Below are 23,331 nucleotides of genomic sequence, written 5' to 3' on the forward strand. Positions count from 1 at the left end.
TGGGCCCACTCTGCAGGCTCCATAGCCCACCCTTCTCCCCCAAAGTCCTCCTGGTTCTCAGTCAGGCCTTTGTCGTCCTGAGTCTGGGGTGCCGCACCCTCTGCCCACCCTGACCAGCACTTCCTCATCTATCACACGTCAGCCTGGATGCCAGCCTTCCCAGGAGGCTGCCCACAGCCGAGGTCATTACCTATCTGCTCCCCTGTCTCCAGTGTGGGGTCGTTGTCACGGTCACCCCTTTGTGGGCTGGGGACCTCGGTAGGGATCAGTGAATGACTTAGTATGTGAGGGTGACAGATGGGGGTGTTGCAGAAGGTGTGACAGGCCAGCACCCCCGGTGGGCACAGGGGCCCCCGGAGGTAATAAGAACCCTGTCACTGGGGCACACAAAGGATTTCAGGCTCAGGTTCTCTGGGGCTTGTGTTAGAAATGGAGTTCCTGAGCTCAGTCCTCCAGAGTGGGAGCTAGGGCAGTCGTGAGCTGGGCGATGCTTGCACCCCCTGAGCCTGTCTGCCTCTTGCCCTGAGGTTTCACATCAGGGTGCCCTCAGGTGTCCTCTCAACCCCCAGGTCTCAGCCAGGCCTGCCCTGCCCACCTTGGGGTCCCCCCACCACTGGGCTTTCATGCCTGCCCCTCCCTCCAAACAGGAAGCTCTCCTGACGGGAGGGGAGCCTGTCCCCAGATCCCAGCACATCCACAGACTTGCAGAGAGGGAGGGCTCTGATGCCCAGAGAAAGGCAGGAGGAATCTAGCCTTGACAGGGGGCTGGGCTGGACCAGGTCTGCCTCTGACGCTTGGGAGATCCTCTACTCCCTCTGGGTCTTGGCTCCCCTTCCGTGGTCTCTTGGGACCTCTCTGACCGGCTCCTGAGCTGACCATGCTGGACCAGCAAGGGGGGATATGGCCATTTCCTGAACCGTCCTGGGAACCAGGCAGGGGGTTGGCTCTGCGGGAAGAGGGGGAGGTTGCCAGGATCCCTGCCTGCAGGGCTCAGGGAACAGGGACACCGTGGTGACGGGGAGATGGGGGTGGGGGGGGATGGTGGGCACGGTGGTCACCCATGCTGGGAAGGCCACAGATCTGTTCAAGTGCAGTACCCAGGTCCCTCAGGGCAGCCCCATACCCCACTGCACAGCCCCCAGCCATCTGCTGGACCTGCCTGAAACGTGTCCACCTCCCCCTCCTGCTGGAGACCTGCAGTAGCATTCCCCAGGCTGGACCCGCCTCCCCTACCCACCTTGGCCAGGTCCCACACATGCACTACCCCATTCTCTAGGCCCTCCCTCTGTCTTATCCTTCCTGTCCACGCTCGCCTGGATCCCTCCCCAGGCCCAGGTAGGGTGCTCAGTGCAGGGTCATGTAATTCCGTCTCCTGTCTCCAACCCAGAATCTCAGGGTGCGGAGCAGTGGAGGAACCGAGTTCTTCACGCGGTCGGCCACCAAGTTCAAGGGCGCCTTGGCCCAGAAGTTCATGTTCGTGGACGGCGACCGGGCCATCTGTGGCTCCTACAGGTGACTCTGGCTTTCTGGTGGGTGGGGGAGAGGCGGCTCCGGTTCCCAGCTGGTTTCTGCCCTTAATTCTGCCTATGACACCCCGGTTATTCTGGTTCACTGGTCCCCAAACTGCTGAGGTGTGAGTGGTGCTGGGCCCGCCTGCACGCCACCTGCCCGTCTCAGAAGCAGGCAGAGTGACGCTTTCCTCCGCCAGACTGTTGTTCCAGCCTCAAGGTGTCAGCAGCCCGGAGGTGGAGTGTGGGCAGGGCTCACAGGGCGGTCACTCTAAGAGCCGTCAAGGGTGGGGGCAGGATGAGGCTGGCAGGGCCCAGCTCGACTAGGTCCATTAAGCAGGGGCAGGGGGCTGGGTGGGGGGTGCCCATGGCTACACAGGGTGGGCGAGCAGATACTGATGGTGGCACAAGTCACTGTGCTGGACACCACACCCTGTCCAGGCTGCACCCTCAGGAAGGGCTTGGTGCATGGGGCTGCCTGAGGCCCCGCGCCAGGCCTGACCCTGGGGCTCCAGCCCGCCCCTGCCTCTGCTCCCTTCTCCCAAAACCCTCCTGTGGCTGCAGTCTGATGGACACTGGCCTCTGGGTGCACTGGGGCAGGGGAGACCCCACACCTGACCAGGCTGCCTCCCTGTGTTGCAGCTTCACGTGGTCGGCCGCCAGGACGGATCGGAATGTGATCTCCGTGCTGTCGGGCCAGGTGGTGGAGATGTTCGACCGGCAGTTCCAGGAGCTGTACCTCATGTCACACAGCGTCAGCCTCAAGGACATCCCCATGGAGAAGGAGCCTGAGCCTGAACCCATTGTGCTGCCCCCCTCGGTCCCGCTGGTGCCCTCGGGCACCGTGGCCAAGAAGCTCGTCAACCCCAAGTACGCATTGGTCAAGGCCAAGAGCGCCGACGAGATCGCCAAGTCATCGTCCGAGAAGCAGGACACTACGAAGCCTGCGGGGGTGCAGGGCGCGGCCCTTGCTGAGCGCCCGGGAGACCTCCCCGAGCCTCCCCTGCCCGTGCACCCAGGGCTGCTCAACCTGGAGCGGGCCAACATGTTCGACTACCTGCCCACGTGGGTGGAGCCCGACCCCGAGCCCGGCAGCGACATCCTGGGATACATCAACATTATCGACCCCAACATCTGGAACCCCCAGCCCAGTCAGATGAACCGTATCAAGATCCGAGACACGTCCCAGGCGGGGACTCAGCTGTGGAGGCAGAGCCAGGACCCCGGCCCCACCCTCCAGTCCAGCGCCTCACCAGACAGCATCCCTGCCGAGAACAGCCTCCCCCAGGGGGACGCCCAGCCACAGCCGCCTGTGCCCAAGCCCCGGACGGTCCCAGTGGCAGATGTGCTCGCTCAGGAGGGTGGTGGTGCTGGCTGGGCCCTGGAGACTCCAGAGCAGGAATCACCCCACAACGGGACAGACCACGGGCTGCCCAGGACGGCGGGCCCAGGCCATGCCGCGCTTCAGCGGCAACTACCTGTGACCCCGGATGACCCCGACGGTGGGGGGCAGGTGGTCCCCAACGGGCTGGACGGGGAGGAGGAGGAAGACGACGATGACTACGTGACCCTGAGTGACCAGGACAGCCTCTCGGGCAGCTCTGACCACGGCCCTGGCCCCCGGCGGGCCTCACTTGCCTCCTCCTCCGTGTCAGACGAGTATTTCGAGGTGACGGATCGCTCGGCCTGTCTCCGGAGGCGCCACTCGGAGCAGGTAGCCAACGGGCCGGCCCAGCCCCCCCGCCGACAGCTGAGCGCCCCCCACATGACCCGTGGGACCTTCGGCGGAGCCCTGAGTGGCTCCTCATGGGCCCAGGGTCAGGAGAGAGAAGAGGCGGGCACCCAGAGGAGAATGCAGGCTGCACGCCCTGTGGACCAGGAGACACAGGTGGGTCGGGGTCCTGGGAGCCCCAGCCCCAGGACTGAGCACCCACAGGTGCCACCTGCTGGGCATCCCTGGTGCTGATGGCTTTCTGTGTTATGGGGAAATCTCATGGTGGTGGGGTGGTAGCAACCAGGCAGGGCTCACATGCTGCAGGTCACTACCCAGTGTCTCGCAGAAGCAGCCTGAGCCAGGGACCAGGAGCCAGAAGAAGACACATGTAGCACGCCCAGAGGTGACAAGTGTGCAAGGTCACACGGGTGGTCTACTCCCGAGTTTGTGATGAGGGGATGGCGGTGCACAGAGGTGTTCCTTCACACCCGGAGGTCACACAGCAGTAGGTGGCCTTTGCCCGGACCTCATATCCAGCTACCTCCGTGTGGATCCCTTTGACTGTGGCCCGGGGACCATGTCCCTCCCTGCTTCTCCAGGCCAGGAAACAGCTTGCCTGTCCTTGGCCTCTCCTCCTGGCGCCCTCCACATCCTGCAACCCCGCCCCCGGAGCGTGTCCTACCTGGAAACAGCACGCGGCTGATCATGCCCGGCATGACGATCAGGCCCATGGGCAACATCTTGAGATAGCTGGCCAGGATGGAGCCCCCCTTGGCGTGGTTCAGGTCCCGGGCGGACAGTGACCGCTGCACGATGACCTGGGGGCAGGGGAGGGGGTGAGTCCCAGCTGCCCCGGATTCCTCCTCCGCGGGGCTCAGGGAGTGTGTGAGATAGAAGCTGACCTGTCAGCCCTGGATGCACCCTCCCCGACCCCCGACAGCACCCCTGCTGGTTGTCTGAGCATCTGGGGCCAGGTTCTCTCCAGGCCTCAGTCTTCCCATCTGTCAAGCAGAGGAGTGTTGGTCCTGCCCAGCCTGTCGCCCCAGCAGTTGTGAGGGCTGGAGAAGACCATGGAGAGATGTCAGGGACCAACCCCCACCACCCTCTCGGCACCTCCTGCGCTGTCACGAGAGGCCGGCAAGCTAATGCACGTGTCAGGAGTAGACACTGGTTCCAGCTGTGTTTTGTGTCCCAGGCAGAGGTCTGGAGCTTTAGGACCTGGGTTTGGGGAAGCTCACATGTCAGTTGTGGAAGGAGCTAGAAGCTGCAATATGAGGGTAACTCCTCATGCAGCCGCAGGCGACACCTATCTGGGCCTCAATTTCCAGATCTGCAGAATGGGAGGGGGGAGTTGGAACTGATGGCACCTGAGATCCTCTCAGTTCTGACACCACGACTCTACTTTTAAGAACATGGGACTTTAAATAGCTTTACCGAGATATGATTCACACACAGTTCAGCTACGTAAAGCATACGACTCCGTGGTTTTTAATATGTTCCCAGTTGTGCAGTCTATAACTTTTAAATGCAAGTATTTTTCAGTTGCTGCTCTGTAGTTTAAATCACTTCCTGCAGTTCAGAAGTAGAAATTCTTTGTGATTTTCACTTATTTCCCAAACACGCGAGTTTGACAAGTAACTCCTAGCAGTTCCCTCTGACATGGCTGTTGGTGAAGCAATTAATTACAGGGTCCCAGTCAGGGCGAGCTCTAAAACAGATGTTTTCCTGCTAAATCAGGCGGGGACAGAGCAATTTTCAAAGCTCTAAGGGTGCAGTCAGTGGAATCTACTAGAACATTCCTTGGGTTCACTTGGCGACTCCACCCTTCCTGGCTCATCCTCCAGCACCTTTTCATCAACTGAGGAAAATTACCTACGTTTACATCAAAGCAAAGGGGCGGGAAGGACACACGTGGGAAATAGAGGCTTGCAGACTGTTTTGTTGATTTTTTTTATCTTTGGCTGTGCTGGGTCTTCGTTGCTATGCTTGGGTTTTCTCTAGTTGCAGCGAGACAGGGGCTACTCCTGTTGCGGAGCACGGGCTCTAGGTGCATGGGCCTCAGGCACAGGCTTAGTTGGTCCCCAGCATGTGGGATCTTCCTGGACCAGGGATTGAACCCATGTCTCCTGCATTGGCAGGTGGATTCCTAACCACTGGCCAGCAAGGAAGCCCCTATAGCCTGTTCTTCACCAAGGACCTCAGGTGCTTCCTCGATGCAGTCTTTCTCCATCTTTCCCCCGGTTCTTGCTTGGGTGACGGTATTAAGTACCTAGTAGTTAGGTGCCTACTGGTCCTTACTTGATCTAACGTCTGCTGCTTGGGGACAGTTAACATCCTGGGGAGCAAGTGCAGAGTCACAGGGTTGTGCATAGGCGTGGACACAGCCTTTGTTTCAGGACACAGGCTCTGCTTTGACAAAAGTGGATTTTCTAAAGGCTAGAAATTCCAAGTGTCCATCCTTGAGGCCTCTAGGTGCCCATTTGGGCTTGGCACCCTTAAGAGAAACTGTTATGAGCTTCTTCAGAGGTCCCTCTAAGTGTCTCAGAAAATGCCCTGAAGATTGTAAACTTGCTCGATAAAGGAGGTCTGAATCAGAGATGGTGATTCCTGAAAATTTTGGCTTTGGTGCAGTTTTCTTGTTATAGTCACCTCAAGATAAAAGCAAAAGCGTGTCCTTGGAGGCATACTCACACATACTAACTGTGGAAGCCCATCCCATGCAGACTGAACAGCACATGGACGGTGGCTGAGCTGCATACAGAAATAGAACTTTGGGACTTCCCTGGTGGTTCAGTGGTTAGCGCTGGCTTCAGTCCCTGGCTGGGGAACTAAGATCCCACAAGCCTTGTGGCTTGACCAATAGAAAAAAAATATAGTACTCTGATCCATGACCCGTGGAAACCTGCCTGGGAAACCTCTGCCCTGATCTCTCTCAAAGCCAGGCAGGAAGGCAGATGGCTATTTCCAGCACCCGCCCAGGAAGCTGCACGGTGACTTTGTAATGATCAGCCCCAGGTGACTAGGACCTAATTAATAACTGGCAGCTTCTCTAACTGTTGTCTCCAACTCGTCCCTGACCGTTCTCACGGGCGCCCAGTTTGAGTCCCTGCCTCCTGTGTCCCCAGGCTGGTGGCCTCCTGTCAGTGCCCACCGCCCCCCCCCCCAGCCTCCCCTCTGTGCCCCTGCAGAGGTTCCCCCTCCTCTGCTTGCCTTTGAGCTTCTGCCAAACATGAGGGATGGGAGCCGCCTCCCCTGCTGCAGTTCAGAATAAACTGCCTTTGCTTTTCTTAAAACATGGCCGGTGCCAGGCTGGCAGCGCAGGGGCTGCAGGGCAGGCTGGTTCCACCTCCTCTCCACCAGCTCTGACTTGGGACAGTCCATTCTTCACTTTGGGCCTCAGTTTCCCTGTCTGCAGTGAGGGGTGAGCTGTGGTTCTCTGTAGACCCCTCCCCTCGATGTCCTGTGATTACGAGAGCTGGGGCTGCACTTCTCAAAGGAGCCTTTCCCTGAATCCCTGCCGTCTTCTGTGATTTCACTCCATACGCTCTCGGTGGCCAGGCCTGGGGCAGGGGCAGGACAGTCGTGGTTGCCCCACTCCGCAGTTGGAGAAGCGGTGCCCCCGTAGGCCAGGCCAGGACCACCACCCCGGCCCCGGCAGCGTCAGCACTGTTGCCACACAGGCCCTGCCTGAGGCCGCTCCCTCCTCCCTCTCAGCCATGGGACCTCCCGGAAGTGCTGTGTCCTCACCTGCAAGGTGGGATGTGACCCCCAACCCTCGGGATTGCTGCACAGCCTGGATGAGGCCGCGTGTGGACTGCCAAGCCCAGGTCTGGCTGACTGGCGGCAAGTCATAGAGGGCAGGCGTCCATCAGGGTCATCGCAGGGTCACCCATGGCCCTGTGCCAACCTAGGAGCATTTAGATGCTCGGCTGTGAGAAGGGGACAAGAGAAGAGCTCGTGGGAACGGGGGTGACAGGAGGTGACGGGGGCTGTGCACTCAACACGACACCCGGTCTGCAGCAGATCTTGAGGGTTGTGGTCGATGTGGACGGACCCAGCTGCTGCCCAAGAGGGACGGTCCATCTGAAACTGCAGCCGCGACAGGGGACCAAGTGAGCTCCAGCACTGCTGGAGCGGGCAGGCCCGGGGCCCTTCCTGTCTGTGCGCCTCCCCGCTGTGCAGATGAGCAGCTTGCAGCGGGAGGGTACGGCAGCCCCCAGACAGGAGCCCAGTGCCTGGCCGGCCCCCGCCTCCTGTTTCATTGGTTTTGCTGGGTTCTGTGCGTTGCCTACATGCTGTGGCTGAGCTGGGAGACACTGAAACGTCTGAAGAAGGTGAAAAGCACTCATGGCCCAGCACACAGAGCTGCTACGTGGCACTTATCACACCAGGGGCTGCCTGGATCAGGGGCTGAGTAGGACCCAGTGGACTGGTACCTGTGTGGTGGGGGATCTGGTCCGAGGCCCAGCAGTTCCTCGGGTAGACCCAGCCTGGGCAGAAGGGGAGACAGGGAGGTTGGGCTGAGGCCAGACATGGCCCCAAGCTCCTGACACTATGGGCCCCCATGGGGTCAGCAGTGCCTCTGCCTTCCCACGTGACCTTATCCACGAAGGAGGCCGATCCAACCCTGACCTCCAGGCCAGGCTGTGTGCTGACTCACTCAGCCTTCATGGGAAATCTCATGAATACTGTCCCAGCCCTGGACACAGGGCCATGCCAGGCCCATGCTAAGAGGGGAGGGAATGAAAGGTGTCTGGTGAGGAAGGGGCTCCGACTGGTCCATGGGGCTGCCAGGCACCCCCTGCCCACCCTCCACTGCTGGCCTTTCATCCAGAACCTCAGTCACCTGGGCTGGGCCTCAGATCTCCCAGGTGCTGGGCAGACGCCTGCAGTGGGTACAGCCTACAGGGACCCTTGAGCATATCACCATGTCACATGTCACCATGTCACTTATCATAGGTGGGGAAACAGGCCCAGGACCCTTCCCAGTTGGATTGCATCCCACAGTCACAACCCAGACAGGGTCTCCTGGCAAGCACATGGAACAGCTACGCTTGGGAGATGCAGAGTGCCCCTCACTGGCTGGCACCCACCCTGGCCTCAGTGTCCCGTCCTGTGGATGGGACTGCCGGGCCCGCCTCACAGGAAGTCTGTCCCCATTCACTCTACCATGACTGGCTGGGTTGACTCTCGGCCAGGCGGCCTCAGTCCCAGGGTGGGGTCCTCAGGCCGTGGGTCCAGAATCAAGGACGGTGGTCAGGCCAATGCCCCTGAAGGCCCCTCCCACCCGAGTGCTGCCTGGGGGTATCCACGGCCTTCAGGCAGGCAAGACATTATCTGCTTCTGCCCCGGGAGGAAGCGTGGCCCCCTGAGGCCACCTGGTGCCAGCTTGGAAGGAGGACCCTGCCCCCAGGCACCAGAGACCTGGCCCAGGTGGAGGCCCATCTGCCCCCTTACAGATGGGGGAGGTGGGCAGGGCCTCGGGGAGGGGCAGGCACTGGCCTTGATGTGACCACAAGGGCAGGATCACTCCCATAGTACCTGTGGGAAAACAGGGAAAAACAGAGGAAGGAAGGAAACGTGTCCAGGACGCCCAGCTGGTGGGGGCAGGGCCAGGGAGTAAAGCCAGGCATGCTCGCTGCAGGCCAGAGCCCTCATGAAGGGATGGAGCTGCCTCCAGCCCCCGGGTCTCACCTCTCCGCTCTCTCTCCACCAGGGCCAGCGGTTTCACCACTATGGAAGCCCTGCCTCTGGCATCAGGGAGAAAGATGGCTTCCCACGACCATTGAGGACCCTGGGACCCCCACGGTTCCGCCCCACTGCCGACGGCGCTGAGAGCTCCAGCAGGAAAGCAGGCCCGGCTATGGCAAGCCCCCAGCACTGGCAGGCCAAGAGCGGCCCAGGGCCCCGTCTGCTGCCAGGTCCTGTGAGCCCAAGGCAGGCCCGAAATGCCAGTGCCCTGGCCAACAGCAGGGCCACCGAGGAACACCCCAGCCCCTTCGGAATCCCGTACTCCAAACTGTCCCAGTCGAAGCACCTGAAGGCCAGGACGGGTGGCAGCCAGTGGGCCCCATCTGACTCTAAACGGCGGGCCCACGCCCCCCGGGACCGCAAGGACCCCTAGCACCCCGTGCCCGGGCCACACCGTCCATGGCCTCTGCCCAGCCTGGGCTCGCCGTGCAGTGGTTCCTGGGCCACCCGCACCTCCACAGGCACCCTGGAAGGCAGGAATGGGGGAGGGTGGCACCGTGAACCCTCACCTGGTCCGTGCACCAGTACCAGGCGGCCATGATGGTCAGGCCGAAGGTCATCCCAGTCCACGGGAGGTCCCCGGTGTAGGGATCTCGGAACATGTGCATGGCATCTGCCCGGGGCACGTGGCAGGTGGTATTGGAGATGGTCCTGGATGGGATGGCCCGGGCGTAGGCCTCTGCCAGCTGCTCGTACCCGCCAATCTGCTCAAAAGCTGCAGGGGTGGGTGGGATGGTGATGGTCAGCGGCCTGTGGCCGTGACTCCTGGCCCCACTGCCCTCATCTCACGAGTAACTCCCTGGTACAGGAGACTCAAACTTTTTTGCATTCACCTTTCCCAGTGTCTGGAAAGGTGTGGAGATAGAGGGTTTTTAAAAAACAGTGAATTGAAAAGACTATTTTATTTGTATTTAAAATAATAATATTAAAGGAACATTTTGCACGTGGGCACCCCATGTCCTGCAGCCTCTAGATGCCCATCAGCCAGGAGGGGGCCCCCGCCAGGCTCACTGTCGACTCGAGGAGGCAGCTGCGTCTTTTCCTTGGCACTCAAGGACTTTCCCCAGTAGCCGGAAGGGGTAATGTCCTGACCCAGGGGCTTCCAGAGGATGAGACTTTGGTGGAGCTGAGAGTGGCTGGGGGGCAGGGGGGGTGTGGCTTTGAGATGGGAAACGGTCCCAAAAGGGCAGGGGAGCCACCAAGGCCACACTGACAGCCAGCTGGCCCGAGCCGAGATCATGTTCACTGCTCACTGTTCTTTGTCTGCTCTGGGGTCTGGGCCAAAAGTGAAAGTCCCTCAGTTGTGCCCAACTCGATACAGTCCATGGAATTCTCCAGGCCAGAATACTGGAGTGGGTAGCCTTTCCCTTCTCCAGGGGATCTTCCCAACCCAGGGATTGAACCCAGGTCTCCCACATTGCAGGCGGATTCTTTACCAGCTGAGGCACCAGGGAAGCCTGTGGCTTTTGCTTTGTGTGTGATCACTGCCCCACCACCCCTAACCAGACTGGGCCTGGCTGCCCAGGTGCCTTTCCTGCAGCGGGCTCCGGGGACACAGGCCCCTGGTCTGTGAGGAGACAGGTGCACAGCCCAGGCAGCCCCAGGTCCCGCTTCCCACCCCCTCCACACAGCCCCCAGCATCATTCCCACCCGGAGCCCAGGCCAGGCTGAGGTGAGCGCTCAGAACAAAGGTACAGACACTAAACAAGGGTCCTAGGGTCTGAGTCTGGAAGAGACTATAAAGGCCTCTGTTTGCCCTCTATGGGCTCCTCCTGGCTCTGCTTGCATGCTTCCCAGGTTGGGGAGCTCACTACCTCTGGGACAGCCCCCCAAGCTTACCCCTGTTTCCAGACCAGGAGATGCTGGTCTGAATCCCTTCCTCCCACCCTGCCTTTGTCCTGCCTGCCACAGCACTTCTTGGGGTCTTGTACAAGGTTTCAAACAGTGGGGGCCGATGTCCAGGCAGGTACGTGGTCTCCCAGTGGTGTCTGCACACCACCCACAGCCCCACCTCCCGTAACTGAGCTAAGGTGGATATGGATGGCCCTGCTTCCTGCGTCAGCTCTGTAGCCAAACACCAGCCGGCTTGAGCTGGTGACAGAAGTGCCACAGGGCAGCTGGGGTGAGAGGGGAACAGGCTTCTGCCACTCAGGGGAGGCTGTCAGGGGGCTGAGAGCCTCACAGCCTGACCTTGTGGGGACACCCACCCCCAGTGCCAACATGGGGGACCTGCTACTGGATAGGCCCACGGCCCTCACCTTTGATCGTCAGGATCACGGCCCCCACCACCATGACGAGTGTCTGCAGGGCGTCTGTGTAGATGACAGCAGTCAGGCCCCCTGCAAGTGAAGATGACAGAGCTGGAGGGGCCTGGCCTCAACGGGGGAGGAATGGGGAGGCAACCAAGCTCTGGGAGGGATAGCTGTCCCACACCCATGCCCCTTGCCCTTGCATAGGTGGACACAGCAACCAGGCTGGCTGAGCAGCTGCAGAGGCCCACGTGCCTGGCTCAAACCGGCCAGGTCCCAGGCTATGGGGGGAGGTGCCCTGAACCCCCACCGGCTAACCTCCCGGTTTCCTGTGTGTCCCTGGGCGCTGCACCTGCTATGGTGTAAAGGGCCGTGATGGTGAGCATGATGATGGTGGACAGGTAGAAGTTCCAGCCCAGGCAGATGTGCACGAACAGGGCCCCCGCGTACAGGTCGATCTGGAGACAGGAAAGAAGCGTGTGTGAAGGCCCGAGGTAACCCAGGACCCGGAGCTCCATGCGCCCGCCCAGTGGCCTTGGTGCCTCGTTGACGAGGAAGGGGAGACCACCCCACCCACCAGGGGCTGTCCTGAGCAGGGGGAGTGTCCTGGCTGTAGACGATGGTGGGCAGGGGATGTTGCTGATGTTAATAAAGTCCTAAGCGGCCCCTACCCACCAGGGAGCAGTTTGCTGTTCATTTTGGTTCCTGCCTGGGGATGGAGAAGGAGAGTCCTGGAGGGCTTCCTGGGGGAGAAGTGGGTCTCAGAGAACAGGACCCTGTGTATTGGTCTCCAGACCCACGTCTTTCTGTGTAAAATGGGTCCCTGTGCTCTGTTCCTTGTTAGGCAGGGCCCCCGAGAAGAGACCAGACTTATGCCGGGCCAGGCTGGGGGAACAGAGGAGCTCTCTTGCTTATTGAACCCTCCCCATGGGGTTGAAACTGAAATCAGGACCACGTCTCAGGCTGGAGCTTGTTCCCAGGGGCTGAACTGGACTCAGTCCTGCCGTCCCAGACTCTGGGGAGCACAGGACAGTCAGGGCTCTGGGGCGAGCCTGAGAATATCAATGCTGGAACAGGCTTTACAGACCACACACACACCTTCACTGCGCAATGGGTGCCTGGAGAAGGAGGGAGGACCCCATTCTGTAGGACCTAGGGCTAGGCCAGGGGCCCCACCTCCCAAGTGTCCAAACCTGCTTCATGTCAGGAAGATCCCCCAAAACACAGCCTGTGGGGCCAAGAGGTTCCTGAGAAGGCTGGGCAAAGCCACAGGTCAGCTGCCACGTGGGGGACAGTCTGCATGAGGCCAGAGCACCGGCCCAGCTAGGGTTCCAGCAGCCCTGCTGAAGCCAGGCTCTCAGACCCCCGCTTCCCCAGGCTCTTCCCCTCCCCTCTCCTGGAGTAGAGACCAGCCAGTGTGAGGACGCTGACAAGCTGCTCTCAGAACAGTGGCCCCTCACTCTGCCCCCATCCCTGGCAGCGAGTCAGTGCCTGTATGTGTGTCCAGCCCAAGCTGAGAGGCCCAGAGTTGTTGAATATAAGAACAGGAAGGTCTGTCCCGCTCCATCAGACCAGGAACAGGGAGGTGAAGGGACCTCCCCACGGTCAGGCCCTGGCAAGTATCAGAAATGGGAGTGGCCAGGCAATGGGAGAAGTGGGCGGGTTCTAGAAAGTAGGGGAGACATAGGTTCGATCCCTGGTCTGGGAAGATCCCATAGGTCTCAGGGCAACTAAGCCCATGCGCCACCACTACTGAAGCCCATGTGCCTAGAGCCTGTGCTCCACAACAAGAGAAGCCACTGCAGTGAGAAGCCCGTGTCCTGCAACTAGAGAAAATCTGCACAGCAACCAAGACCCAGAACAGCCAAAAAAAAGAAAAAAAGACCCCTCCCCAGACCCTAGTCACCTCGGAAGGGAGCCCTGGTCTGTGTGCCCAGCCTTCAGGCTCTGGCCACACTGCCCTTTAAGCCCAAGTGACTCTGGTCACGCCAGACTGGCTGCTGTTCCACACCCAGCACTTTGCTGCCTCCAGGCCTCAGCTCACCCAGGTCCCTCTGTCTGGGAACGTCCCCATCTCTGCATCACTCAGGACTCAGCCTGCCCCCAATACCCTGCTTCCCAAACCGCTCTGCAGCCCAGGGACTTCCTTCTGAGAGCAATGGTTGGGTGGTGGGGACAGCACGGGCATGGATGTGGAGGTGGGACTTGGGGACCCTGCGTGGTCTCTGTAAAGGCTCCTGGTGCTGCTGGAGGCCAGGTAAGTGTGTGGTCGGCTGCAGGCTCCAGGTTGTCCCCCAGCCCCATCGGACCCCTCCTTCTGCTGAACTCTGTCCTGGGGGCCCAGGCGAGCTGCAGCTGGGTAGGAGCTAAGAGCCCTGGGTCTGTGACCCTGGTGAGCAGGTCCCCTTACCTCCTGAGCCCAGGGACCCTGTCTGTAAAGTGGGGGGTGGGTGTGGAGCACTACGGCACTGTGCGCAGCCCCCACCAGCCCCCTGGCCTCTGCAGACGCGGAGCAGGGGAAGCCGGTGTGGGGCAGGTGGGACCCCTGAGGGAGCCGCTCCACTCCACAGAGGGGCACACAGGCGCAGAGGTTTGAAGCAACTGGCCTTGAGCCCCTGAATGAACCAGGGCATCAGAACGCGTTTCTCTATTGTCCAGAGGTTAAGTGACCTGCCCGGAGCACACAGTGATGAAGCTTGGCTACCCTCCAGCCTTTAGGCTCTCTGGGGTCATTTGGCAGTTCTCTCTGCAGACTAGTGTCCCTGCCTGGGGGCTGGCAGCAGGTGGGCCCTATGGTCTCTGAGCAGGCTGGAGCTGGGGTGACTCCTGGGCATGTGGACACACAGGGCATTCCAGGGGCTCTGCCCAGTGAGATCAGGGCCTCAGGGGCCCTGCTGGGCTCCAGAGCTGCAAACAGCTTCAGCCCAAAGCCTTGGTCAGGGGAACTCAGTCCCTCCAAGGCCTGGCCTGGCAATCAGCATTCCCCCTGCTTCCCTCCCACTTCATCCATGCAGTCCCAGCCTCAGTGCAGAAGCCCCAGCCTTGACATCAGTGGGGTTCCCTCCCATTTTATAGGTGGGTAAACTGAGTCACCTGGGGCTTCCCTGGTGGCACTAGTGGTAAAGAATCTGCCGGCCAATGCAGAACATGAGGATTTGATGCCTGGGTCTGGAAAATCCCTTGGAGAAAGCAATGGCAACCCACTCCAGTATTCTTGCCTCCCATGGACAAGAGGAGACTCTTGTCATGGAGAACCCCATGGACAGAGGAGACTGGTAAGCTACAGTCCATGGAGTCACAGAGAGTCGGACACAACTGAGCGACTGAATGACGACAACTGAGTCACCTCATCACAAAGTGGGGCAGTGATCAGCCCGCTGGGCCCTAATCGTGGTCTCTGCCTGATTCACCATGACCACTCCCTAGGTCTCCATCGTCTTGTCTGTAAACAGGGCTGTGCACAAAGTGTCCTCTAAGGACTCCCCCCACTTACTCCCCCACTGTTTTGGACACCCTGCCCAGGCTCTGAGTGTGAGATGTGAACTCTGCCTCGGAGCCACCAACAGGACAAATGGGCTGAGAGGTTGGCCTTGGCAGACCCCACCCTGGCCCCTCACCTCTCGCCCCTGTCCATCCTCTGGTAGGGGAGGGTGGCGGCACTAACACAAGCCTGACCGTGTCACCCCTGCTCAAAGCCCCTGGGCCCCTTGGGCACTCAGATCCCTTACTCACTTCTCACCAACCCTCTGGCCTGGGGTGGGAGTGGCCCCTGAGAGCAACACACAGCAACTGTCTGGCTATGTGACTGCTGGTCAGTCCCAGGCCCACCGCTCCCTGTCACCCCCCACCGGCTCCTCCTCTGGTCCTGAGGTGTCTGACCCCTGGGGTCTGAGTCCCCTGCCATGACCACCCCCAAAGCATCCCACACTGTTCCCCACCCTTGGCGTTTGCCCTCCCTATCAGCACCCCTTTCTCCACTAGACCCAGGCTCTGTGCCGCCCAGCAGGAACCCTGACTTCTCTTCTGAGGGCCATCCCCTATGCTACATCTGCACCCCTCACAGTGCTGAGTCCCTGCTTCCAGAGGGGCGGGGGCCTCAGGAGCCGGAGGAGAGGGAGGAGGCACGTGGGAGCCGTCCTGGAGGGCAGCAGTGCCCCCTCCAGAAGAAAGCCCTGGGGAAGATCCTCTTAGGAGAGAAGGTGGGGCCTGCTTGCTAACCTCCCTCTCTCTGAAACCCACCCCCACCCAGCAGGGACCTGGCAGCCCAGGTGGAGGCCTGGCCGAGGCTCCCGGGGCTCCTGGGGTTGTGGAGGAGGAAGCCCTGGACACCCCTGCAGAAGCTGCCAGGCAGGAGGGAGGAACCAGGCTCGGTCTGTGCAGGGACCACTGTCCACTTCTGAGCCTTGCCAGAGCTGGAGTGGCTGGATGGCCTCCAGGGACAGGCTGGTGATGGGGACTCAGGAGGAAGAACACGGGCCTGGAGTGGCCATGGAGGCCCCACAGGCTTGGGACCAGCTCCCCACATCCTGGCCTCAGTCTCCCTCCCTGTGAGACCCAGGATGTGGACAGGATACGCCCATGCCAGGCCCCCCAGGGAAAGGAGGTGCTGGGGGGTCAGCCTGGTAGTGGAGCTGACAGCCACTTGCCACCTTGGGCCAGAGACAGCGGGCTCTAGGTGCCCCCTAGTGGGCACTCCTGGCTTGCCAGAACCAGGACCCAGAGCCCAGACAAGAACCCAGGGGCAAAGCAGGAGTCACAGGGCTGCATTCTGCCCGCTCCCGGGGCCCTGGGGTAGCTGTGTGATCCTCGGCAAGTCAGTGTGCCTCTCTGGGCCTTAGTCTCCCCAGCTGTCAGACAAGGCAGAAGCGGATCAGGGGCTATCAGATCCCTTTGAGGGCCCCAGAGCAGGAATGTTCCAGCTAAGCTGGACAGAAGCTGGTGGGGGAGGGGGTGGCTCACCGATATCTTGGTGAAGACGGACAGCAGCAGCGACAGGACAGACAGGTACACGCGAATCCGCTGGCCCCCGTAGCGCTTCTGCATGTATTCAGGCATGGTGACAATCTAGGGGCACAGGCCAGGGGGCTAAGCTCACTGCAAGGCCACAGCTAGCGACTGGGCCTGGAGCATCTCACAGCCCCAGCACTGGGCCTAGAATTCCAGGCTTACACTTCCGATCACATGGTGAGCAGCTTAGGTTGGGCAGTGGCGGGCTGAGACAGGAGGGGTGCATGGGGGGCTGTGGCTGGGAGCAGGGGACAAGTTGGAAGGCTGTTATAACAAATCCAGATGAGCTCTGGCTAGATGGGGAAGTACAAGACTTGAGACATCCAGGAAATGTGAACCACCGGACTTAGTGACACCTGGCTGGAACTAAAGAAGCGGCACAATTGAGGATGTGACTTGCAGCCCAGGTGTGCGGCCCAGGTGTGCAGCCTGTGTGCTCAGGTAGATGGAGCATCCTCCTCCAGATGCAACATGCAGGTACAGTAGAGACCAACAGACAAGGCACCTGGGCTGAAGGCCCAGGAGGCTTGTCTCCATGGGTTGATGAGAATGTTAGTTGGACTAGAAACAAACCCAGAGCTGACACTTGTGGTTTCACTCACCAACTCATGTGTGAAGCCAGGGGTCCTGCCCATCACCACTACCCACTCCACCCCAGGCCCGGCTGTCCCTGGGCAGACTCACCTCCGAGGAGAGGTAGATGGGCACAAACACCCATGCCAGGGCCAGCAGCACGTAGGTAGCCTGCGGAGGACAGAGGCAGGTAAGGCTAGGGACATACATGGTCGAGAAATGTCCCCGCCTCCTCTCTGCAGCCTTGAACACTAAGGATGACAGCCGAGGCTCAGGGCTCCCCGCCTGCAGCTTTCTGTAGACCCGACTTTCCCATCAACCCTGCCTGCCTGGATCTTGGCCTTCCTGGTTGCTGAATACTGCCTCTGGCCATGGAGGGGTGGGCTCTGATGAACGCCATCCAGCACCTATCAAGGTTGGTGCCCACCCCACCCCACCCCACTCCTGCCCATGGCGGACACCCGCCTCTGGAGCTCACATTCCACTCAAAGCCGGCCACCGCCAAGCCTCCAGCCGCTCCTGAGCCCGCCAGTCCAATGAAGAGGCCTGAACCCTCGCTGCTGGCAAAGAGGGAGGCTCCGATCTGGAGGAGAGAGAGGGGAGGAGCTAGCATCAGCCCCGCCCTCTCCACGCCTTCCACCACCCGCCCCCACACCGCCGCTCAGGGACCCCTGATGACCTAGGCCCCATCTCTCCCACCTTGGCCCAGCCTGGGGGTGACCCTGGATGTGAGGAGGACACAGGAAGTGACGGCAGGGATGCAGATGCAGGCTGACCTAGGGGTCAGATGTGGACCCAGTGCAAGGAGGGGCGGGAGAGGTCGGGGGGCACTCACCGGCCACCACGTCATGTCCCGGCCGGCCAGGAAGTAGCCGCTCACCGTGTTCCTGCTGGCCCGGTAGGAGGACTGCAAAGACAGGGGCAGGAGCTGGAGCCTTCGCTGGGCCAGAGGCAGTGAACAATGTGCCGCTACTGTGGGAAACAGTGCACTGGCTCCCCAGAGAGTGGGACACACAGGTGACCCGGAGACCCAGCAGGTCCGCTCCTGGCTACATCCAGGAGAGCTGAGAGCAGGTGCTCGAGTGACCCCCGCACATGGCTGCTCACAGCTGTGTAACTCACCACAGCCTGAGAGTGGAAGCAACCCGAAGGCTCATCAACTAATGGATGGATGGATGGATGAACAAACGTGCATCCACACCACAGACCATCGCCCAGCCCCCAAGAGGAAGAGGCACCACTATTTGCTGAAACACGAGTCCATCAACATGCAGGCCTGGTTCTTCCAGACTCCAACTGCCTCCTCTCTGCTCCCCAGATGGTCAGGATGACTAAGCTGGTTTGTCTGGGCCCACCACTTGAAGCTTCTGATATGACTGCTGGCTGCCTGTCCCACTACAGCCCCCCGACCTCTGCTTTCTCTCTGTGCTCATGATCCAGCCACACTGAACACAGTACAGTCTGCGGACTCTCACCATGTTGCCAGGATGGCCACGTCCAGCTGTGTAGGTGGTGCGCCGCACAACCTCCAGAGCCACCCTGGTCTTAGCCCCTGCTTTTCTCTGTCATGTTCTCTTATCCTCAAGGATGTAGTGGATGTTGCCAACGGCCTTCTCACAGCATTTTCCCTTCCTACGAGGGCCTCATCTTTCCCAGCAGTTGACTGAGTGGTCCTGACTCACTCCAGCTCCAGGGGTCCCAAGCCACCTAAGTCACAGAGCCTGTCCCATTCCTCATGTACTCTGCATGTACTCAGATGTACTCTGCATGTAAGTTAAATAAACAGAGTGACAATATACAGCCTTGATGCACTCCTTTCCCAATTTTGAACTAGTCCATTGTTCTATGTCCAGTCCTAACTGTTGTTTCTTGACCTGCATACAGGTTTCTCAGGGGGCAGGTAAGGTGGTCTGATATTCTCATCTCTTTAAGAATTTTCCACAGTTTGTTGTGATCTACACAGCCAAAGGCTTTAGTGTGGCCAATGAAGCAGAAATAGATGTTTTTCTGGAATTCTCTTGGTTTCTCTATGACCCAACATTTGATCTCTGGTTCCTCTGCCTTTTCTGAATTCAGCTTGTACATCTGGAATTTCTTGGTTCATGTACTGTTGAAGCCTAACTTGAAGGATTTTGAGCATGACCTTGCTAGCATGTGAAATGAGCACAATTGTGTGGTAGTTTGAACATTCTTTGTCATTGCCCTTCTTTGGGATTGAAATGAAAACTGACCTTTTCCAGTCCTGTGGCCACTGCTGAGTTTTCCAAATTTGCTGGCATATTGAGTGTAGCACTTTAACAGCATCATCTTTTAGGATGTGAAATAGCTCAGCTGGCATTCCATCACCTCCACTAGCTTTGTTCATAGCAGTGCTTCCTAAGGCCCACTTGACTTCACACTCTAGGATGTCTGGCTCTAGGTGAGTGACCACACTGTTGTGGTTATCTGGGTCATTAAGACCAGGAAATAAATTAATAAATAGTAATATAATATTTTTTTAAAAAAGAAAGCTTCCACTGCAGGGGCCCCTCTCCTGACCCCCAGTACGGTGCTCCCAAGAACACAGCACGCTATGGTTGGAATGGATTTTCACATCCACTGGGCTCCTGTGCTCCTTGGAACAGCTGTGAGAGGTGACTGTTACAGATCTACGGGGTGTGTTTGAGGAAACAGGAGGTTAAGTAACTGTTCCGAGAACACACAGACCCAACTTTCCCGACACCCAGCACTGGGCTGCCTGAGAGTTACTATTTAATCACATGAGAATGACTTCCAGTCACTGCGGCTGTTACTTCCACCAGGCCCTCCTCCGCCTCCACCATCATCTCCACTACCCCCACCCCCACCCCCACCCCCACCTCCACCACTTGCACTTTCTACTATAGGATCGACAGCAGCAGCAGGGTCCCTTACATGTGGTCACCTCAGGGAGAAGACCTCTCCCATTTGGGAACTTGGGACCTAGGACCAGGCAGGTGATACATGTCTTACAGATAAAGATCCTGAGGCTCAAAAAACTGAGCAACTTCCAAGGATCCTAGAACTGGGGCCATGGCCAGAGAAGATAAGAGGGGCTCCTCATTCTCCACCAGGAGAGGAAGACCACTGCCAGTCAGGGCTCAGGGGTGCCAGCCTGCGGAGCTCTGGGGACAAGACTAGCTGATTTGTGTCCATCTCCCACCCAGGATTAGGAGTAGATGGAGGAGGCCCTCCCCTCTGGGCAGGGTCCTGGGTTCACTGCCCAAGTCCCTGCCCCCTGAAGCCCTGGGGTTCACCTGCAAATGGGGCTGGGGGGGGGGCAATGCGCACAGCACCCGCATAGCAGTATTCCCGCTGCTGCTGGAGCCTCTGGTGACCTACAGCCCTTCTCTCTTCTCAAAGGCAGAAGAAACTGGCTTATGAACTAGGCAAGGCTGGTGGACACGGCGTTGTTATAACAGAGACCCCAGGCCCTGCATGCCACTGCCCCCCTCTGGATTTGGCTCAGCTGGTATGGGCGCAGCCAAGAACCCCTGTGATTCTGTGAGCCCATCTGACATTGGAGGGGAGGCCAGAAGACTGCGCGCTGTGCTAAGCGCCCAGCTTGTCATCTGGACAGAAGCCCCTAGTGTTCCACTTGACCTGCCCTTAGAGACACTCCCTGTTCCTCACTTTAGAGACTTGAGAATCTGGCGCCAAAGAGAGAAGGGCTTGGTCAAGGTCTCCGGCAAATCTCCCCAGGGCTGGGAGGAGGGTCCGAGGGCATCGGGCCTCCAGAGAGAGGATGCCATGCCCGGGGACATCCCGGATGGTTCCCACACCCCAGTGCCCACCCCGGCCTGTGCCACCAGTCCTCTCACCCATATGCCCACGGCCACGTTCAGGGCAAAATACACGGCGATGATGGCAATGTCCACCGTGCTCAGCTGCGGCCTGGGGGTATGGGGGTCGCTGGTGGAGTTGTCCACAGCCATCCTGCAGCAGGGCCGGCTCTGAGCGAATGGGACTGAGGGCTGGACCAGAGCAGAGGGCTTCCTGGCAGGCAGTAAATTTATGATTAAACCAGCACGACGGTGACATTCCAGCCCACGGTGCACGCTTCAAAGTGCAGCTGGGTCTTCTCCACCCCACCCCCTCCCCTGCCCCGGTGGGGACCACTGGGGGAGGGGCACATCTTTACACACAAAGGAGACTTGGGAGATGTAAAGGGGTCTAGTGGACCCAAAGGAACCAGAATTGTCCCAGAAAGAAAGGGATTGTTACTGAATGCATGCAATTCAGGTAAGGAGCAGGAGGGTTGGGGGCAAATGCCCCTCCTCTGCGGATGCTGCCATGACAGCAGCCATGTCTTTCTATAGCCTTTGGGCCTCAAGTGGACCACAAGGCCCTTGGCAGTGACTTGTATCTCTTGGGTCACTTCCAGCCACAGAATGTCCTCTGTTGGACACTAGAGGCTTGTCACCACATTTCCTGTCTTTTCTAGACCAGGCCCCAAAGCCCCTTCCTGACCATCCTCTTGGGTCCCCTGGTCTCCTAGCACCACAGATACTGGGCCCCACATCTAGCAAGCATCTGCCAGGGGCTGGGCCATGCTTAATCTTTCTGCTCACTGACCTGTTCTGTGCTCAGAGTAGGTGGTGTGGGTCACAGCCAGGGAAGGAGGCAGGAGGGTGGCCACCTGCCCCCATCCAGCCACTTGAGGGCCAGAGCTGGGCTTCGGCCCTGTATCCAACCCCAGATCTTCCCCGGTGGTGGCAGTGATGGCTAGGGTCCACTGTGTCCCTCCTGCTCAGATGCTTGCTCACTGATTAAATCCGTGTGTGCAGCCAGGCAGCTCTTGGTGACATGGCCCGTGGCTTCACAGAGCATTTGGAGTTTATCCTGACATGCAGCCCTTCCAGAAGTGTTAATGAGTGAGCGGCTGGCACTGGGAACACCAACTTGCAAAACCAACTGTGCCTGTTACTTGGTAACCGAGGGGGAGGGTTTGAAGATTAATCCCCCTCACATGCAGGACTCGGCCGGGAAGAAGAAGTAAGTCACTGCTTTCGGTAAACTCAGGCAGGCCCAGACCGCCCTCCCCAGCCACCCTCACCTTCACCCAGCTAGGCTCTCAGATGTCTTACTCATTGTTGGAAATGCATCGTGACTCAAGAGGTCACTTCGTACTGAAGAGGGACCCAAATGGGTAATGTCCAGATTTATTAAACTGGTCTCCTAAAGAGGAAGTAGCTGAAAGAACAGTCTTTGGTCCCCTCTCCATAGCCTGGGTCTCAGAAAGAAATATACCACTTAGACAGAGCCCTCCACCCCTCCACTGTCTGATCAAAAGGCCTGGGGAGAGATGGCTGACATGAGCTGATGGATGGGGCCAGGGGGAGGGTGGCAGGGCAGGGAATGGAGAAGAAATTCCACACGGCAGTCCAATCACAGTTTACACTCTCCTCCAGCCTCCTCTGACCACACTCGCAGATCCAACTCCTCTGGGCCAGCTCACCTAGGACAGGAATACAGACAGCTGTCCAGCCAAAAAGTCACAACTGGTGACTGCACATGGACACATCATCACCATCCAGAGTCCAGAGTTTACATTAGGGTTTATTCTTGCTGTTGTGTGTTCCATGGGTTTAGATGTATGTATGATGACATACATCCATCATTAGGGTATCACAGAGCATCTTCACAGCCCTAAAAATCTAGGCTCTATCTATTCCTCTTTCCATTCCCCCACCAACACTTGATCTCTTAGTGTTCACAGTTTTGCCTTCTCCAGACCATCATATAGTTGGAATTACAGAGTATGTATCTTTTTTAGATTGTCTTTCACTTACTAAGATTCAATTTAGTTTCCTCCACATTGTTTCATGGATTGATAATTCATTTCCTTTTGCTTGAATAATATTCCATTGTCTGAAGGCACCACAGTTTATTTATCCATTTACCTACTAAAGGACATTTTGATGGATTCCAAGTTTTGGCAATTAGGAATAAAATTGCTGTAAAACTCCATGTGCAGGTTTTTATGTGGACATAAGTTTTTTACTCCTTTCAGTAGATACCAAGGAGCATGACTGCTGGATCACATGGTAAGTGTGTTTAGTTTTGTAGGAAACTTCTAAACTATCTTCCCAAGTGGTCATTTCTGTATCTCCACCAGTGATGAATGAGTTCCTGTTGTTCCATGTTATCAACATTTGCTGCCGTCAGTGTTCCAGATCTTGGTCTAAGAAGTGTGCAGTGTTTCTCATTGTTTTAATTTGCAGTTTCTTGATGGCATATGATAGAAGGCATCTCTTCATATGCTTCTTTACTATCTGTATACTTTCTTTAGTGAGGTGTCTGTAAGATCTTTGGCCCCATTTTTTTCAATATAAATTCAAAAGGTTTACTGTACCAAATACCACAGAAAAATGGATCAAAATATGTGAACAAGTTTTAAGAAAAAATAATTCTATATGTTGACATTGATGTCTATTTAACTGATCAAAAACAAAGTCCTATTACTTTGTCTTAGTGGAATTTCAATAATAACAAATCAATCCCGGAATTT

At 58.2% G+C, this 23,331-nt stretch overlaps 2 protein-coding genes across 3 annotated transcripts in view; one reads left to right on the top strand and one right to left on the bottom strand.

Moving 5' to 3' along the window:
* The window catches only part of FAM83G (family with sequence similarity 83 member G), a 28,877-nt gene extending 19,360 nt beyond the window's left edge, over positions 1 to 9,517 (top strand). For both annotated transcript variants that reach the window (XM_043904021.1, XM_043904022.1), the window contains exons 4-6: positions 1,388 to 1,512; positions 2,151 to 3,396; positions 8,939 to 9,517. In XM_043904021.1, the coding sequence (XP_043759956.1) occupies positions 1,388 to 1,512; positions 2,151 to 3,396; positions 8,939 to 9,346 (1,779 nt within the window). In that variant the 3' untranslated portion in view covers positions 9,347 to 9,517. The remainder of the gene's footprint in view (positions 1 to 1,387; positions 1,513 to 2,150; positions 3,397 to 8,938) is intronic.
* Positions 1 to 20,816, bottom strand: part of SLC5A10 (solute carrier family 5 member 10) — a 54,621-nt gene extending 33,805 nt beyond the window's left edge. The window contains exons 1-9 of the mRNA XM_043904024.1: positions 20,642 to 20,816; positions 17,638 to 17,709; positions 17,281 to 17,385; positions 16,914 to 16,973; positions 16,182 to 16,286; positions 11,575 to 11,680; positions 11,232 to 11,312; positions 9,483 to 9,688; positions 3,905 to 4,040 (exon numbers count right to left, since the gene is read on the bottom strand). Coding sequence (XP_043759959.1) covers positions 3,905 to 4,040; positions 9,483 to 9,688; positions 11,232 to 11,312; positions 11,575 to 11,680; positions 16,182 to 16,286; positions 16,914 to 16,973; positions 17,281 to 17,385; positions 17,638 to 17,709; positions 20,642 to 20,755 — 985 coding nt within the window. The 5' untranslated portion in view covers positions 20,756 to 20,816. The remainder of the gene's footprint in view (positions 1 to 3,904; positions 4,041 to 9,482; positions 9,689 to 11,231; positions 11,313 to 11,574; positions 11,681 to 16,181; positions 16,287 to 16,913; positions 16,974 to 17,280; positions 17,386 to 17,637; positions 17,710 to 20,641) is intronic.
* Positions 20,817 to 23,331: the final 2,515 nt, after the last annotated feature.

Source organism: Cervus elaphus, chromosome 5 (genome assembly GCF_910594005.1).
Source record: "Cervus elaphus chromosome 5, mCerEla1.1, whole genome shotgun sequence".
Lineage (NCBI taxonomy): Eukaryota > Metazoa > Chordata > Mammalia > Artiodactyla > Cervidae > Cervus > Cervus elaphus.